The 19,691-nt window shown below is 37.4% G+C and overlaps 1 protein-coding gene across 6 annotated transcripts in view; it reads right to left on the bottom strand.

The window, feature by feature from the left end:
* Positions 1-19,691, bottom strand: part of ODAD2 (outer dynein arm docking complex subunit 2) — a 181,062-nt gene that overhangs the window by 49,925 nt on the left and 111,446 nt on the right. For all 6 annotated transcript variants that reach the window (XM_073885475.1, XM_073885474.1, XM_073885477.1 and 3 more), the window contains 2 exons: positions 3,391-3,579; positions 1,877-2,098 (listed from right to left, as the gene is read on the bottom strand). In XM_073885475.1, the coding sequence (XP_073741576.1) occupies positions 1,877-2,098; positions 3,391-3,579 (411 nt within the window). The remainder of the gene's footprint in view (positions 1-1,876; positions 2,099-3,390; positions 3,580-19,691) is intronic.

The raw sequence follows: 19,691 nt of genomic DNA, 5'->3' as shown, positions 1-19,691 counted from the left end.
AAGGAAAAGGAAAAGGAAAAGGAAAAGGAAAAGGAAAAGGAAAAGGAAAAGGAAAAGGAAAAGGAAAAGGAAAAGGGGAAAAGGGAAAAGGAGAAAAGAAAAAACCAGAGAAGGGAGACACAGTTCCATATGCTGCCCCTACGGTCCCAAGAGGGAGAGCTCAGGATTAAGCCTGCCTCTATCCCATGACAGAGAAACTTACAAAAAACACTATCCTGTTCTTTACAGTTATTCTCCAGTAGAAATAGCAGGTAGTTAGGAATGCAAATAGGGGAGATGGAGAGGCCCTCAAGAGACCTTATGATGATGGGGGAATGGTCTAGGGCCGAACAAACCCTATTTTCTTTCTTTACTTTTCCCTTTCTTATTCCCTCCCCCAATCATTTTTGTATTGCCTTCTTTTTCTTTTATTTATTTTTTTATTATGTTATGTTAATCACCATACATTACATTATTAGTTTTTGATGTAGTGGTCCATGATTCATTGTTTGCGTGTAACACCCAGTGCCCCATTCAATACATGCCCTCTTTAATACCCATCACCAGGCTAACCCATCCCCCCACCCCCTCCCCTCTAGAACCCTCAGTTTGTTTCTCAGAGTCCATCATCTCTCATGGTTCATCTCCCCATCCGATTTCCCCCCCTTCATTTTTCCCTTCCTACTATCTCCTTTTTCTTTTTTTTTTCTAACATATAGTGTATTATTTGTTTCAGAGGTATAGATCTGTGATTCATCAGTCTTACACAAGTCACAGTGCTCACCATAGCACATAACCTCCAGTGTCTATCACCCAGCCACCCCATCCCTCCCACCCCCCACCACTCTAGCAACCCTCAGTTTGTTTCCTGAGATTAAGAATTCCTCATATCAGTGAGGTCATATGATGCATGTCTTTCTCTGATTGACTTATTTCGCTTAGCATAATACCCTCTAGTTCCATCCACGTCATTGGAAATGGCAAGATTTCATTGTTGTTTTTTCTTATATTGCCTTCTTTTCAAATACATATAAGCTGTGTGGGTGAGTAAACAGAGTTTCATCACTTTACATAGCAGAATACACCTCCTAAGTGATTTTGGATTACCATTGACTTGCCCTAGAAGGAATGATACAGAAGGGCATGCACAGCTGGCATTTATGTCAATTAAACCATAAACCTTATTAAATTTTAAAACCTTCAGTAGCCTAGAAATTTTCTTCTTAAACTAACTGGCAATTGTCTAAGCATACATTATATGTCAGACACTTTACCAGGCTACTTAATTTTTATAGTTTCATTTTTTTAAAGGCTCTACTAGATGGCATGTTAGGTTGGACAAGTCCTGTTCAAGAATAGAATGTATAGATATATTAAAGTCTATGTGCTTCTAGAAGCTCTCCTCCTTGTGTATTGATTAAAGGCAAAGAAAACTTAATGCACAGATTTTTTTTGAAAAAATGTGTCTTTGTATTGGTCCTTTGCTATTACAGTTAAGACCATCAAGTTGTAGTCTAGTTGTTTCAGTCAGCTCCTTTGCTGTAGTTCGTGCCTATATTTTGTTATCTAATTGCTAAGTAAATTATATATTAAGTAGAATTATGAATGCCCCTGATTATCCATGCAGTGTACATTTTTAAAAAATCAAATTCAAATTATGGAGCGATTATTAAACTAAGTAGGTTTTATACTCTTTGGTTTAGGTAAAATCTATGTCCAACTTTTCTGCAGCAATAAACCATGCCAACACATCGCTCATCAGCCATGACCCAACAAATAGGCAGTTTTGTGTGTCCAAATACCCACCATAAGTGAAACCTCACTGTTACATAAGTTTCTTTCCAGCCGCCATATACCTAATTTGGACTAAACCCCAAAGTGAGTCAATCAACGGTACCTTTACTGCACCATTCTCATGCATGATGATACAGTTATCCGCATCTTCTGAGAGCTGGTACAAGGCTTGAGCTGTCGCTTGATGTACACTGGTGTCATTTGATTTCAGGTAACGCACTAATGGAGCTACTGCTTTGTACTCTCCAAAGGCTGCTCTGTTTCTCCCCCACATACAGCAGCGTGAAATAGCTTCTGCTAGATGGCGCCTCAGTTTATCATTATTCTGCACAAAGGAAATGAATTGTACATGCATTGCAATGAACGTGTAAGGTCATGTTTCTGTGCTAGATGTTTATTACCCAATAAAATGCCAATGAGTCAAGGGAGAAGGGCTAGGAGGCTATTCAGGGGGTGTCTTGAAAGAAATTAGTATTTTGGTGGTCCCCAATGGGCCAAGGTCAATCCTGAGTTTTCTTTTTATGACTTTAAAAAAATTTTAAATTCTTTTTATTGACTACTGAATGTAGTCAATACACTCAAAGGTGATCAAGTGTCTGGCATTTGTTCTTTGCTCAAGGCTTGATTTCCTTTTGAGCATGTGCTTTAGGGAAAAAAAATAGTTAAAGAATATTGGACATTCTTAAGGGAGCATTTCACTTGACTGGGATAGGTGGTTAACTCAACATCTCCACCCTAGGAACACTTCTACATCAGTAATACACCTTGGTCCCGAACAGGGAGAAGGCAGAGCAGCAAACAATGACCTGTTTGAGTCCGCCATTTTCCTTTCTATAGCCTTTATCCAGACTATATCCTTCTTTTTGTATGTAATTAACTCCTATGGGTATATTATACCTAAATAGGATATAGTCTTCTGTTTATTAATTGTATTGTTCTCTTTATTGAGGCAACAACTTGGTGTCCTTAACTGAATCTGGGAGTTATTCTTAGGAACTCAGTGTTAGACTGGCCCTAACAAGTCTCCTAAACCAAGCATTCTTCCAGTGATTGAATTTCTGCTCTACGATTTTCCTGCCAAGAGGTAGCCCAAGCTATGCTCAAATACCTCTGGTCATGGTGAAGTCATTATCTCTTAAGGCTGCTTCTTCTATCGGACACAGCTCTGAATCAATAATACAGTGGTTGCCAAAGTCTCCCAGCTCAAGAATGCCTTCAATCCAAGCTTGCTAAGCCTTGGGGGCGGGGAGCGTTTAACTTCTAAAGCTAGCATGAACCATTATCTTAAGGATAATGGTAACGATGGTGGTGATGGAAGACGACAGTAAACACTTCTATAGTAACATTTATATTTGCCACCACTTTACTTGCCAGTAAGAAATAAAAAACAGCCTCTTATTTTCTAAGGATCTTGCATATTAAATTGTACAGTTAGAATACACTTTCACATTGGTTAGGGTCAGAGAAATTAAATAAGGTGACCAAAATCTCATATCTCATAGGTGATGGATATTAAGCTTGAATGCAGGTCTCTGGACTCTAAGCTTAGTGTTTTTACTACAACACCATGATACCTTATGATAATACACATTCAAAATAAAAGGATGTGTTACTTACTGTATTTGCTAGTTTGGACAATAAAGGGACAACTCCATGATCTGTAATAACAGCTAAATTTTCTTGATCTTTTGCTATATTGGTAATAGCAGCACATACACTTGCCAAAACTTCTTTATTATCTGATCTCAGTAAATTGACAACAAGTTCCAAACCACCAACAAAGGAACGAACCATTTCTCCAGCATCCTAGAGAAAATTAAAAACAAAAGATGTTACCAAAAATAATTTTATGATCAGCATTTTTTTAAAAAAGTAAAAAGTAATGATAAGGTTGCGAGGTACACCTTTGACAAAAAAAAAACAAATTCAGTTTATTTCTTTATTATTTGTGATTTCTATGTATGTATGTGTATGTATATACACACACACGCAGTTGAGTTTCAACAAATATTTACTGAACAACTCTTATGTGAGAGTTACTATGCTAACTACTGGGGATATAGAAATCAGTAAAATAAAGTTGTATTATTTGCTGTAGTTATATTTTATAACATCATCACAAAAACTGAATTAGTAAATACTAAACCACTCTTTCTAGGGGAAATGCAGCATTAGGTTCCTGCGAGCCTCTGGTCACAATTTTGTCAACTGATCAATACATGACCTTGTTTTATGTGTGTTTCTGCTTAAAGATATCTTGTCTCATATATTGTTAATTAACACTGAACTCATAGATACCACACTATAAGTCATGCCTGAAGGAGGCTTATCTAACACATGAATTTTCTCTGTAAGGCACATCATAGCCTTCTGGTGTTTAGGAACACTACAGAGCACTTGGGTACTACATGTGGGGGCCATGTCAAATAGTGAAATCACCAACAAAACCCACAAAGATACGAAAAATTTGTCATTAAGTAGACTACAAAATGGATGTTGGTTAACAGTATGAGAGCTAAAACAAACAGGTAGAGTGTCATCTTGTTCAACCCCAGCTGAGAACATGCATTTTGGGTGACTCAAATTTTTCACCTCTCTGTGCATGTCCAAGAATGACCACAGAGGTGCTGTGAGTATTGATTTGGGGATTACAAACACTTTAGCAAGTAGGCAAAAATTCCCAAACTGAATTTGTGAAGAACGTGGATTGATTGTATATGCTCTTTTGCCATTATGTTGCTTGCAATCCAGTGGGGAGTAGGGGCATTAAGAGATAAGTATAATGGGGACTCCTGGGTGGCTCAGTTGGTTAAGTGACAGACTTGGTTTTGGCTCAGGTCATGATCTCAGGGTCATGATCTAGAGCCCTGCATTGCACTTAGTGCTCAGCGGGTAGTCTTCTTGAAGTTTCTCTCCCTCTGCCCCTCCTCCCATTCTCTTTCTCTCTAAAAATAAATAAATCCTTAAAAAATAAAGAAATAAGTATAATGAACAGCACCAAGAGGAAAGATTCAAGGACTGCCCCCCAAGAGGATGTTTGTAAACAAAGTCTAAAAGATGAGGAGTTAGCAGTATGAAGGGGGTTCAGGGTGGAGGAATCATCATCATGAAACAGACCTGAGAGGGAAAGGACATGCTTTGTTTGTTTTCCTTAGTGCAGAACACCATAAATAACACATGAATTTTCTCTGTAAGGCACATCATAGCCTTACATGCATAAGCATGAAAGGGAGAATGGAAGAAAATGAGACTTACCGAGATCTTGAAGGTTCTTTACTGCATGCCTTGGTACAGAGTATGAAGTTCATTTTAATGGCATAAAAAAAGTCACTGAAAAGGTTTGAATGTGGGGGGCACCTGGGTGGCTCAGTTGTTAAGCATCTGCCTTCAGCTCAGGTCATGATCCCAGGGTCCTGGGATCGAGCCCCACGTCGGGCTCCCTGCTCAGCGGGAAGCCTGCTTCTCCCTCTCCCACTCCCTCTGCTTGTGTTCCCTCTCTTGCTGTGTCTCTCTCTGTCAAATAAATAAATAAAATCTTAAAAAAAAAAAAAAGGTTTGAGTGTGTGTGTAGTTGCGGGGGAAGGGGATTTTAATCAATTTTGTATCACAATAGATCTCTCGGAATTGCAGAGTTGAGGTTGGGACAAAGCCTGGTGCTGGGAACTCAGAGGCTGTTTCACGACATTCAGATAAGAGGTGGTGGCAGTGTGGAAGGAGGTTATTGTCTAGACCTGGAGGAAAGGGTGTGGATTTGTGCGTGCTGACTGGAGAAGGTAAGGACCAGTGACTCAATGATGATTCCTCTGTTTCTGGCTTGACCTAGTGGCGCTAATGTTGGAAAGGCGGGGTGTTGTTTTGTTTTCTTGGGGTGAGAAAGGATGGTAGTTGTTATCAGAGGCCTGATTTGAATGAAGTGCCTGCAAGACGTTTACGTGGAGACATCCAGAAGTCAGTTGTATATATGTGTTTGGAGCTCAGGAAAGAAAGCCAGGCTGGAGTCAGAGATTTGGAAGCCGTCAGCAGAGAGACTGTAACTGAAGTAATGTGTGTGAGAGGTGGGGAGTGAGGGAAAGTGGGCTGTCTGTGCTAGGGCTGCAAGTGTGGGCAGGAAGGGAATTTGTCAGAGGAACCTGAAAACAGATGGTTGCTCAGAAATCCTCACCTCTCCTGATGGATGGCAATGGCTGTGTAATGTTCAACCATTTGTCTCCATGGCTTTCTCAAGTAACAGAAATTAATACCTTTTGAGTGCCAATTATATCTTAGGCACTTTGCATAAATTATCTCAGTTAAACCTCACAATAACCATGCAAAATAGATATTATTTCCATTTTAGATTTTAAAAACTGAGGTTTCAAAGATGTTGAACCTCCTAAACTAGACTATATCCCTCAAGGAGCCATGTTATAGTAACCTTAGTGAAACTTATAATCATAAATCCAAACATCTCATCCCCATATCCCCCAAATTCTTCCACTGCTCTCCCCTACCCTTGGGATAAAATCCAAACTCCACATGGCGTGTGTGCCCCTGGCTTCCCAGTCTCACCTTCTCTGCCTTGATCCCCCTTCTCTAACTGCACACACAAGCCCTAAACCAGTGCCTCCCCAACCCCCAACCCCCGGAGTTAATAATCAGAATCTGGACACTCATTCTCTGAGAATATGGTTAAGTCTGGGGTAGGGCCTATAATTTTTTTTTAATTTTAAAAATCTCTCCTGTGATTCTAAACTTCAGCCAGTATTGGGAACATTGCTTATGTATCAGTCCTTCAAGTTTATGTCCTCAAACATGCCACTTGCAGGTCTTCGTGTCTTTGTATATGGCTTTTTTGTCTATTTTTCCCACTAGCTTTGGACTTTCCATGTGGTCTCAGCTACTGACTAAGGTACCATTCTCTTCAGGGAAATTTCTTGAACTTCGAGTCTGGTTCAAGCTGTTCCTACTGTACTTTACCTGGTTCTTCTGTATTATAACACTTCCTACTCTCTGCAGTAGTGGCTTATTTATTTGCCCTTGACCTAGAACATATGTTCCAGGAGGGCAGATACTCTTTTCTGTCTTGTTTATTGTTGTACACCAAGTTTCTCTGAAAGTTTCTATGCCAGTTTCTAGAAACCCCACTGAATTAATTTGCAAACTCACAGCTACAAAAGGAAGCTTTCACCAAGGACATAACAAACCAAACCAAAGTTCTAGTGAATGGTGAAGGACAGACCCCAGTCAGGTTCTTCCCAAGCGTAAGTAGAAAGTATCTTTTCCACACCATGTTGCCTCTCCTGATTGCTATGGGAAGTGTGTGAGCATTATTACTGGCCTTGTTCTCAGTACCACATTGAAATACAATCTCTGCTAGGACATACTTTCACATTCTGATGTATTAATAAAAATTATTTTGAAAATATTTGCCAATTTCCCTAAAATTCTACAATAAAGCCTTTTACATAAAACAAAAGGAATGATTATACTTTCAATGGTATTCTACACTGCCACCTTATTACACTTGCGTGCACTAGGATGCAACCAAATCAAAAGATTATAAGAGTTAATTTATTAACCTTCAGTCAAATATCCCACATAATTTAATCCAAATTGCTCTTTTGAAGCACTTAGGAGTAGTGGAAGTTGTTGTAGTACTCTTTCCGTGTTGTAGATGAGGAAAACCTTGGAGAAATAAATTAATATGTGACAAGTGAAATGATAAATGGCAGAGTGGGATCTGAACCCATGTCTGCCTGACCCCAAAGCCACCACACAATACTGCAATTATGTGAATCCCAACCACACACTTGGTCCAGATGAAATAAATTCATAATCCTAGCCACATCCTTGGTCCAGATGCACATGTAAACTCAAAAGCAAAAACAATGGCTTTTAGAATTTCAGGGAACCTCAAAAGTGTAGCCCCAAAACTCCACTTTTCAAAATGATGTTATTTGTGTCAGTAAACTAATACACTTGTCAACCTTGAAATTACAAAACAAGTTTTGCTTTTTTTTTTTCCTCAAGAAAGACTGGAAGAATTCTAGGAAGATGATGGTGGCATATTCTTTGAATGTCCCTAAGGAAACAGAGAAACTAGGGGCAGCAAAACAAAAAACATAGAAATGCTAGGTGACAAGATACCTCTACGGACCCCCAAGTACAAGCAGATTGGGACAAACTACCAAAGCTACATGGTCTAAGAAACCAGAAATCTGCAGAGAGAAGGCAGAAGGACTTGTGAAGGCCATGGAACCAGGGAGCCCAGACTGCCATTAGGTCTCCCTGAAAAGCTCTGGAAAGCTGAGGAGGAGCACAATGGACTTACCAGGCTCTGATTAAAGGATAAGATCGAAATGCCCCCAGGTCTGACAGTGCTGGAGCTTCTGTGGTCTGAGTTCTATGCATTCTCAATACTACCAACTGAAGGCTCCTTCTGGGTTAAAGCCTTATACCAAGGAGAAACTCCTGGGAGTTGCCTCCAAACAGAGCAAGGCAAGGACAATGGGATGAAGGAATGATAGAGTCCAGGCAAAAAGAGAGGAGGGTAGCAAAGGAGTCTGAGTCTACTCTCTATCCTTGGGTAGATAACAGAAGTGGGATCTTGAGAAGCATGAAATTAGAAATGCAACTCTGGCCCACATCTCCCTCCTAAAACACCATGAGAACTTATTTCACTTAAAAATGAGCAAAACAAAAAGACTATGGTGATTTTCCATATGGAGTTATTATAAGAAAAAGAATTAGCTGAAAGAAAATCACAGAAGCAATGAAAGGAAAATATCAATTAGAATTATCAAAGCTCAGAAATTAGGTGATTAATTAAAAAAAAAAACCCAGTTTTTAAAGGCAGGTGAAACCCATCCACAAAGAATTAGAAATGAAAGAAAAATTCCTTTTGAAAATGAAGAGTATATTAGAAGAAATGCAAAAATGAGTAAACATAATAGGTAATATCTTTAAACAAACAGAATATGTGAAGAGTCTGAAATGATGGGGGAAAAGCTAACAAAAAATTCATACACTAGGCAGAGAAAGTAGCATACATATAGTGAGTCCCTAAGAAGGAAACAAAACAATATAATAGAGCAAATTTTTAAAACTATGATTCAAGAAAACTCTTTCCTGAAATAAATAAAACCTGACAGCATGTTCGAAAGTTGCCCTGTATACCTGGGCAAATTTGCCCAGAATGTGCTAACGTAGAGAAATATTCTAGTACAACTGCTGGACATTAATAAAAAAGAAAAAAAATTATTTGCTCATCTAGGGAAAAAGACCAGGTCACTTCTCAGGGAAAGATATTATCTTTAGCCTTTTCAGTAGCAATGTTTTTATGCAGAGGGAAAGAGAGTAACTTATGTAAACAACCTCAAGAGAAAATGTGAATCAATGTTCTGATATCCAGCCAAAATGACCTTCAAGTATAAAACTGTTATAAACATGGAAGACTCTAGGGGATGTGTTAACACAGGCCCTTCTGAGGAATCGACTTGAGATTGACTGTCAGATCTCCAAAGAGACTAGAAAGACATTGACGAAAGGATGGCAGACTTCTAAAAATGCTCTACTGGCTTCATTTCCTTCTGGATGAGGTTTAAATCATTAGCATGACTCAAGAATTTTCCCAATCTGGCTCAACCTCACTCTCTGGTCATATTTCCCAGTGTACCCTTTCATATAAACTATATTGCAGCTTCTAGGATTACTGGTGTTCCCTTAAGTGCCATGTTGTTGTACATCTTTGGCTACGTCATTTTCTTTACCCGGATGCCCTTCTAAACTCCTAAAAACTCCTACTGGGAGCCCTGAAAACTGACTCCTTTTAATAGTGGCTTAAATAATATTTCCTCCATAAAATCCACCCCCACTGCCCTTCTCAGTATGGTTCACTCCTTCCCCTCCACATTCCTGTAGATGCTTTTCTCCAAAATCCATTCCCTCATTTTCCTGTATTTGCCAAGGCTTGATTTTGTTTGGGTATCTAACTCTCTCATAAAGAAGCACCTGGAGAAAGTGCCTCTATACCCCAGAGGTAGATCTTGACTGGCCTAAGCCTATCACCTAAGTCTCATTCCCTCTGCCATTATTTGTTTAGGGGTGGGCTAGATATGGCCCAATGATGGCCAGAGAGTTCTGAGATGCTGTCTCCTAGGAATCTTCTAGAAGTTATAAGGACTAATTACAGGTCACACTGAGAATGGTAGAAAGAGGAAAACAGCCTGGGGTCTTTGACCATTGTTGAGCTGCTGAATCAACCAGGCCTAAAATCCGCTTTGGCCATTTAAAACCAAAGGCATCTTGTAGCCACACTTTTTATTCTATTATGATTGTTTTCTACTGGGTCCTTTCCCCATTAAGTTGTGAGCTCTTCAAGAACAGAGCTGCCTGGTCTTGTTCTTTGACTCTCATTTGGGATATAGCCTGGTGTCTGTCACACAGCAGACTTCCAATAAATGTTTGCTGAATTGTGAAAAAATAAAAATAATGAGGGGATCATGACTTTAAGACACTTGGCCACAGTCACAAATACTAAAAAGCCAAAAGCATTAATTATGTATTAATAATGTAACTATGTAAAACGAATATAAATGGGTGAGGCCAGTTCAACCCCATAGTCTAGTGACTTCCTGGTTGTCTCACTGCTTTATCAGTAGACAGTGAGTCACAGCACTGGGGCCATACTGGGAGAAATAACAAAAGTGATCACATCTGCTTCTGCTCCAAGAACTTCCTAAGGTGCATGGTATGAGATAGAGGAAGCCAAAGTCGCAATGAGATCATGGGCATGGCTCACCGAGGTCTTGTAATGTTTACAATCTGTGGGACAGTGAAATCTTAGACTCAAGCCCACAGGTCCTGCCAAAGTTTGTTTATTTGTTTGGAAGGTGAGACTTCTCTCTCTCTCTCTCTCTTTTTTCTTTTTAGGTTTAAAGATTCTAAACATATGACATCTTGCTTCACATAGTTTCTATGGAAAGGGAGACAGTATATTTGAGGATGGAAAAAGTAATTATTCTGCCAAAACTGTCTTTCACTAATGCTAAACGACTGGGCAAATTCAACATATTTTCCACCTTCTCACATATCTTAAAAAACTAGTTTTTGCCAATTCGCCACTGGTGCAATATTGGTTGTGCACAATTCAAATTTTCGTCTTTAATGCAAAAACCCCCAATTAGAATAATAATAGTAATAACAATGACAACAATCTAGCTTTTTGCAGTTTACAAAAGACTTCCACATAGGTATCTCCTCGGATCCTCACAGCTCTGCCTTCGGGAGGCATGAAATCCCCATTTTACACATGGGAAGGGTCAAGGTTCATGAGTAGTTAGTGACAAAACTAAAAATTGACTTTATGTTTCCTGATTTCTCATTTTCACTATACACTGTGTGCTTAGACTTTTGGAAGTGCCAACGATTATATTTACCAGATTAGACCTAATTTATAAATAGTCAGAAGACTCTTCACAATTTAGAGGGCTCATAATTCCAAAGATATGAAGCTGTTTTGCCAATGACAGTTCATGAGACAAACAAAAACAGTAATTGAAAGAGAGAATATGAAACAGCTTTATACTGTTCTTAAGTTAAAGCTGGAATGGATGAATAAGTAGGAAAAGGTGTCATGTTCAAATTAACCAAAATTAAGTCAAACACACAAAATAGGACAAGAAATGTAAAGTAACAAAATACTTTTGGTTAAAATTCAACTAATAGGAAAATATTAAGGCTTTATTTACAGATTAATGAATAAAACAGAAAATTGGATGTTTTAGCATAGAGCAATTAAACTAATGGGTATGAAATTCCTTCTCTTGCCTCCAGCGAAAAGAACTGGCAGTTTTCTGATGAGGTGAGATATACATAATGCAACTTTAAAGCACATACAAGGCAAGCGTAACATGACTTAAGAACAAAAATTTTTAACCAGAAGGGCTATAAAAACACTGTTTTGTGCCATGCAGAGACCGTACAATGCATAATACAGTATTTGAAAAAGATTTAAAAATAGCACATTGCATATAAAAAATTCCAAAATTGCTACATTCATGTTAGAACTGCATGTCAGAGAAACCAAAACTCAACAGGCAAATCTTGTCCTAAAAGTGTATTCATTCTATCAAATCCTTTTAAAATTCTAAATACAACATATATACACAAGGAGAACAGACTGTTTGTGTGGCTCTATCACAGTAAGATCCTTGTTCTGTTTCTAGGAGTTAGCAAGTCCCACAGCTTAAAACAAATTACTGACTTAGAACTACCTTACACTTTCAAATGTAGTTCTTCAAAAATCAAAGTTAGGTATCATTTATTACCTTTTTCATTCTGAACTGAAGGAAAAGTAAATTAATTTCAGGTAAAATAAATGATTCAGTCCTCAGTGTAGATTTAAATAGCTGCAAATGCACTGTACTTTGAGGGTGGCTTTATCAAATTAAATCACAAAAAAATAAAGAGAATACATTTACTGGTTCTGATTTTCTCTACTTCTCTAGCCTAATTTAAGATAATTTTCTTAAACATCACAGAGAACTGTGATTTTTCCATTTTCTTATGTTGATTCTGTTTTAGATATAATATTCTATTAATGAGGAGGTCTAAATTGTGAGAAACTATTGTGTATCCAGAGGTTTATAGAGTTAATGTAATGACATTCTTAACCAATGATGTTTTTGAAAAAGGCGTATAACTAGTACAAAGAGCTGAACAAATGTATATCATAAAATAGCTATTATATAAATCTGTGTGCATATATATGCATATATGTATATATACTTCATTTTTAATATTAAATATATTTAGAATTTTTTCCCACTTGTACTCAATAACACACAGATTAAAATGAGTAAAACAATTTCAGGTTAATATCCAGTCAGATGCCTCCAAACAGCAAGTTGTGTGGACCAGGCTAAGAAAAACACCTGAGACCGTAATCTTGACAGAAAAAAAAGTTTAACTATATGAAATACTATACTCTAAAAAACCCAAGAGTCTCCCATTTACAGAGAGACTGTTTTCTAAGTTTACTTGTTGGGTCTATTACATCACATTTTTCTGTAAATATGTGGTTAATATCTCCGTGTGATAGATAAGAGTCTATTTAACTCATCATGAACCTGAACTATAACATACAAACTGCAACCAGTCCTCATTTTCATGCATGTTCTAATATTTGAAGCCAGGTATCTTGTCTCCCTCATCTTCTGTGATGTGTACCTTTAACTAATTTTCACATGAAATGATTTTCCTAGGTCTCCTCTCTATCAAAGTTTCTCTTAAAACACACCCAGAGTTTAACACAATTCCAGATGTGGTCTGACCAGAGCAGAGCGCACTGGAATTCTTATCTTTCATGAAGCAGACACAGTACTTCTGCTAGTATGGCCAACCACATGCACTATTGCAACAGTTACATTACCCTTATTTGTTCACCTTAAGCTTTGAAGTCTGCCCAAATCCCTGTATCTTTTCTAAGTGAATTATTATACAGCCAGTACTCCCACATCCTGCATTTATGGGATTTCCAGCTTCCTTTTATTGCATAAATTGGATTGAACAATTTTCATATAAAAAAGATAAGCTTTTAGACGTAAATTTCACTTTGTAAAAGTGCATTTCACATAAAAACAAACCAAGTGAACCATCTGATATTCTGAGGTAAGTAATTTTTCTAAGCATTCTTACGTTAAAAAAAATTCCTCAGGAAGGTAGAAAATATAGTTTTTGTGCCAGTAGTTCTCAAACTGTATTGCACATTAGAATTCCAAGGGGAATTTTTAAACTTCTCTGAGCCCAGGTTTGACCTCATACCAATTAAATCAAAATGTATGGTGGTGGGAGCCAGCATCCATACATATCTCTAGGTGACCCCAATATACACAATATACAGTGGTTTGAGAACCACTGGTTTAAGAATTTAAGCCATATAGTGAGAATACCTGGGGGCACATCCCAGTTTTATCATTATTAGCTATAAGGCTTTGAGCAAGCTACATAACTTTGCTAAGTTTTCATTTCATCATCTGTGAAATGGAGCTAATAGTAGTATTTATCTCTTAAGGGTTTTTAAAAGGATACGTATAAGACATATAACAAGGTGCCTGGCACCTTGTTAATAGCTGTTCCTAGTGTTATATTTTCTAATATTTTGAGAATGTATATGTTACCAATAGTTTGCACAACAAAATATCAACTTAAGGAATAACCACTTGAAATCTATTTGATTCCACATGTCATTCACTCTTATGAATATATTCAATATACATAACTCAGTGATATTTTTACTACATGTTCAGTCCTGTTTAAAACCCAAACAAGAATGAGTTGGGTTTTACAATACATCCTTGATTATTATTAGATAATAAATCTATGTTTATTTATATCATTAAAACCCCTTTCATTCATGCATTCATTCATTTGGCAAATTAGGAGCCTCAGAAATATTAAGATACTATTTTATGTTGTGGGATTCAAAATAAATAATCTGGTTTCACATTATAATCACCTGGAGTAATTTTTTTTTAAGATTTATTTATTTTAGAGAGAGAAAGGGAGAGAGAGAGAAAGAGAGAGAGGGCGCACATGCGGGGGGGAGGTGGGCAGAGGGAAAGGGAGAGAGAGAATCTCAAGCAGATTCCCCACTGAGCACGGAGCCCAATCCCAGGACTCTGTGATCATGACCTGAGCTTAAATCAAGAGTCAGATGCTTAACTGACTGAGCTACCCAGGCGCCCCAACTGGAGTGATTTTTTTAGAAATATGAATGCCTAGGCCTCAATCTCCATATATAGAATGACGATGGGGCTCTTGCATAAAAATATATTTTTTAAAGCTCTGAAGGTAATGTGCTTTTAGAATAGAGAATAACTGATGTGCACAGTTCAGACTGTGTTGTTATTTACAGAGTCAGTGCATCGGTGATGATCTCAAATGCCCACATTTAGTTTAAGACTAGAGGAGGGAGGACACTTCAGGAATCTTCTATAACAAGAATGAGAACATCAGCAAAAACTGGCAAAAGTAATTTTTTCAAAACTGTATAATTTAGTGAAAAGCTTATAACTCATCGTGTTTATGCAAGAGAAATGGCTGAATCTCAGTAAGAACAGTGAGTTTTCTGGCATTTAAAAACTTTCCCTATTCTCACCTCTCTCTACCCAGCTTGGTAGTAGCCTTGAAACCATGTTTCTGGGAAAACCTGCAGCCTAGCAGGGGAAGAATGGGTTTGGAGCTCCTCCCAAACCCCCATTCCAACAGAATGGTTACAATTTGCCATGAAAGGCAACTTCTAAGAAAAGCTCCAAAGGCTTGTCTTTACTTCAGGGTTCGCTCACTAAGGAAAGTCCTATTCTCAGGGCATGTCATAAAAAAGATCTGTGGCAATTATTTAACATAAAAGCTGTTTGAGATGGTAATATTACTTGGGACAAATAAGAGGCTGGCCAAAACATAATTAAAAGGAAAATCTTAAAAATGGGATGTCCACAGAGGGTTTTGAAAAACTCCAACCTATTTGTAAGGATCTGAAATGCCACACGTAAGTGCAGGACCATGGCATGGTCAGGAAAGACCTGAGATAGCCCTGAATGCTCACCTCTGGCTGACCTTGAGGCTCCACACAAGCAGAAACTTGTAGAAGGGTAAAGTTGTAAACTATTGGAATGTTCAATGTGTGCCATAAAACACATACAGAACACCTCACCAAAGGATGAGAAACCTAGTGGTGCAAGGAATTTAAGGAAATCTCTGTCAACTCATTACCTATCAATGAGGTAACGGAGCAGAAATCTTAGTGGTCACACTGACAAAGAATATAGACATTATAGAATTAGTCCAAGAAAGTCACTAACAAACAATAGCAAAAACAGCAACAAATAGCAAAAATACAACCCCTAAGATGGGAAAATCCGGTTTCCAGAGTTTCTACATTATATTATTTAAAATACTAAGTTTCTTTCTCAAAAAAAGTTATGAGACATACAAAGAAAGAGGAATGTATACCAAAAAATATAACCAAGGAAAGAAAACAGTCAATAAAACTGGACCCTAAGGAAGTCTGTACCATCTTGGCCTTAATAGATAAAGACTTTAAATCAGCTATTAAAATATGTTTCAGGAACTAAAGGTAACCATGCCTAAACAATTCAGTTTGAGACCATACCTTGGGAAGTAGGGAATATTAATAAAGAGATTGAAATTTCATATAAAAAAGGAATCATTAGAAATTCTGGAGTTGAAAAGTATAATAATTGAAATGGAAAATTCACTTCATGGGACCAACAGCAGATTTGAGCATGCAGAAGACAGACTCAGTGAACTTGCAGATAGGCCAGTCAGATTATTCAGTCTGAGGAAACAAAAGAAAATTAATGAAGAAAAATGAACACATCCTCAGAAATCTATAAAACACCATCAAGCATACCATCCTACATATATGAGATATGGAAAAAGCGGAAAAGAGAGAAAGGGCAGAGAGAATATTTGAAGAAATAATGACAAACACTTCTCAAATTTGATGTAAAACTTTAACCTACATATTTATGTATCTTAATGAATTCCAAGTAGGATAAACTCAGATATACACACCTAGACAGGTCATAGTCAAATGGTGAAAGATAGAGAATGTTGAAAGTTGCAAACTGTGCTTGAAAGCTGTACATGACTCATCATGAAACTTCATTAATAGTAACAGCTGACTTCTCATCAGAAAGCATGGAGACATTACCAAGATGGACTCAGAAGTTCCAAACACTTGCTCCCCCATGGGAACATTAAATAAACAACTATAGACTAACTAATATAACTTTATAGGAGCTCTGGAAACCAGTTCAGAGATCTATAGCAAAGAAGCAAGAAAAAGTCATAATAAAAACTTCAGGAAATTTCCTGGCAGTTTTACTTTCTCTTGTCCCACCCCCTTCCTGGCAGTGGCACAGTGTGGTCAGGAGGAAGCAGACTGATTCCCAGTTCCCTCCCTTGGCCAGAAGCAGCAGAATGGAAATTATTTGAAACACTCTAGCCTGTCTGTGGGCTACCTAAGAGAGACTGATTTCTATCTCACCTGAATCAGAGCTCAGACAGGAAATTGTGGCAGAGTCTGGATCTCAGGTGGCAAAAACTATGCAAGGCAGTGGCAGGCATTGTGGGGTGGGGGACTGTAGATTCACAGATACCTGGGGGCAAGAGATTACAAGCAGAGAAATATAATAAAACATCTATGCCCCCAAAGAGAAGCTGGAGTGAGACTCTGAGAAATTAAGACATTTAAAAACAGCCATGAACATGGGGAATTTTTAAAAAGGATATACACAGGCCCAGATAGGACACATGCCCAGAAAAGACCCGAAGAGACCTTATACCTTCACCCTGGGCTGATTCCAATAGGAATGACAGGATCTTATTAACTAGGGGAGGTCTTCCAAACCAATCTGGAAAAACTAGGAGAGGTGGATATTTTTTCAAATGCCCACTTTTCAACAAAAGATCCCAAGACATACCAAGGAACAAAGCAACACAGTTCATTCAAAGGAACAAAATAAATCATGGTCTCATCCATGAAGGAATAAATGTGTCAGAATTACCAGGAAAAGACTTTAAAACAATTGTCTTAAGTATGTTCAAAAGCTAAAGGAAAACACAAAGAATTAAAGGAAATAAGGAAAATGATATCATATTCCTATATCATTTTCCTTAGTTCCTTTCATTTTTTGTGTTTTCCTTTATAATTTATAATAAATATAAATTATTATATATATAACATATATATAAAATTTCTCTCTGTATATCTTTCTGTGTATATATATCTCCAAATAGAAATTCTGGAGCTGAAAAGTATAATAGCTGAATTGAAAATTTCACTAGAGGGATAAAATAACAGACTCAACCAGGCAGAATAAAGAATCAGTGAACTTGAAGACAGGTGATTGAAAATTATTGAATCTAAGCAACGAAAAAAAAAGAGAGAGAGACAGATCAATTTGGGCATTATGGGAGTCACAGAAGAAAACAGAGAAAGGGGCAGAGAGATTATTTGAATAAATAATGCCTAAAAATATCCCAAATTTGAGTAAATACGTGGATATACAAAAGTCCTCTCAAAACGTTCCACCCAACAACAGCAGAATATACATTTTTCTCAAGTACACATGAAACATTGTCCAGGATAGACTATATTTTAGGCCACAAAACCAGTCTGAATATTTTTTTAAAGATTGAAATCATACAAAGTATGTTTTCCAAACACAATGAATGAAAACAGAAATCAACACCAGAAGGAAAACTGGAAAATTCACAAATATGTGGAAATTAAACAACACACCTATAAATAACCAATGAATTAAAGAAGAAACCACATCTATTTCTTACAGGAAAAAAAATAGGAAAACAATAGAAAAAGTAAATGAAATCAAGAGTTGGCTATTCAAAGATCAATAAAATTGACCAACCTTTAGCAGGATTGACAAAGAAAAAAAAAAGACTCAAGTAACTTAGATCAGAAATAAAAGAAGGGATATAACAACCAATTCTACAGAAATAAAAAGGATTGTAAGAGAATATTATGCACAGTTGTATGCCAACAAAATGGATAACCTATATGACATGAGTAAATTTCTAGAAAAACATAACCTAATAAGATTGGATCACAAAGAAGTAGAAAATTTGAACAGATCTATAACTAGCCAGGGATTTGAAACAGAAATCAAAAAGCTCCCAACAAATAAAAGCCCAGGACTAGATGGCATTACTGGTGAATTCCACAAAACATTTAAAGAAGAATTACCAATAATCCTCCTGAAACTCTTCCAAAGAATTAAAGAGCTAACATTCTCAAACTCAGTCTATGAGGGCAACATGATTCTGATACCAAAGCTAGACAGTCACTACATAAAAAGAAAACTGTAGACCAATATTGCTTGTGAATATTGATGTAAAAATTCTCAACAAAGTGCTAGCAAACCAAATTGAATAAGATTATACACCATGACAAAGTGGGATTTATTCCTAGAATGTATGGATAGTTCAACATAAGAAAATCAATAAGTGTAATATATCACATTAAGAGAATGAAGGTAAAAATCCATACAAGTATGTCAGTTGAGGCACAAAAAGCATTTAACAAAATCGAATACCCTTACGTGATTTTTTAAAAAAGATTTTATTTATTTAATTTGTCAGAGTGAGTGAGAGAGCACAAGCAGGGGGACGGGCAGGCAGAGGGAGAAGCAGGCTCCCCGCTTAGCAGGGAGCCAATGTGGGCTTCGATCCCAGGACCCTGAGATCATGACCTCAGCCGAAAGCAGACGCTTAACTGACTGAATCACCCCAATGTCCCACCTGTACATGATTTTTTTTAAAAACTCAACAAACTCAGAATAGAAGGAGACTATTTCAACATAATGAAAGCCACATAGAAAAAACTCACAGCTCATAGCATAATCAATGATGAAAGCCCTTCAAGATCGGGAGCAACACAAGTACGCCTGCTTTCACCACTTCTATTTGACATAGTACTGGAAGTCCTAGCCAATTGGACTTCCTAAGTCCAGTTAGAAAAGAGAAAGAAATTTTATTTTTTTAAAGATTTACTTATTTATTTTAGAGAGAGAAAGAAAGAGAGTGTGTGCAAATGGGGGGGGCAGAGGAAGAGGGAGAGAATCTCTAGCAGACTCTGTGCTGAGCCCCACAAAGGGCTTGATCTCCCGATCCTGAGATCACAACCTGAGCTGAAACCAAGAGTTGGACATTTAACCAACTCAACCTAACAGACACCCCAAGAAAAAGAAATTTTAAAATCCAAATTGGAAAGGAAGAAAAAAATTACCTCTGTTCACAAATGACATGATCCTATATGTAGAAAGCCCTAAATTTTACAATAAACTAGTAGAATAACTGAATTGAGCAATGTTGTAGGTTACAAAATCAACATG

This window comes from Callorhinus ursinus, unplaced genomic scaffold (genome assembly GCF_003265705.2).
Source record: "Callorhinus ursinus isolate GAN/ISIS: 27379988/994484 unplaced genomic scaffold, GSC_fseal_2.0 scaffold62, whole genome shotgun sequence".
Classification (NCBI taxonomy): Eukaryota; Metazoa; Chordata; class Mammalia; order Carnivora; family Otariidae; genus Callorhinus; species Callorhinus ursinus.
Note: the sequence above shows the minus strand (reverse complement) of the source record. Positions and strands in the feature narration are given on the sequence as shown.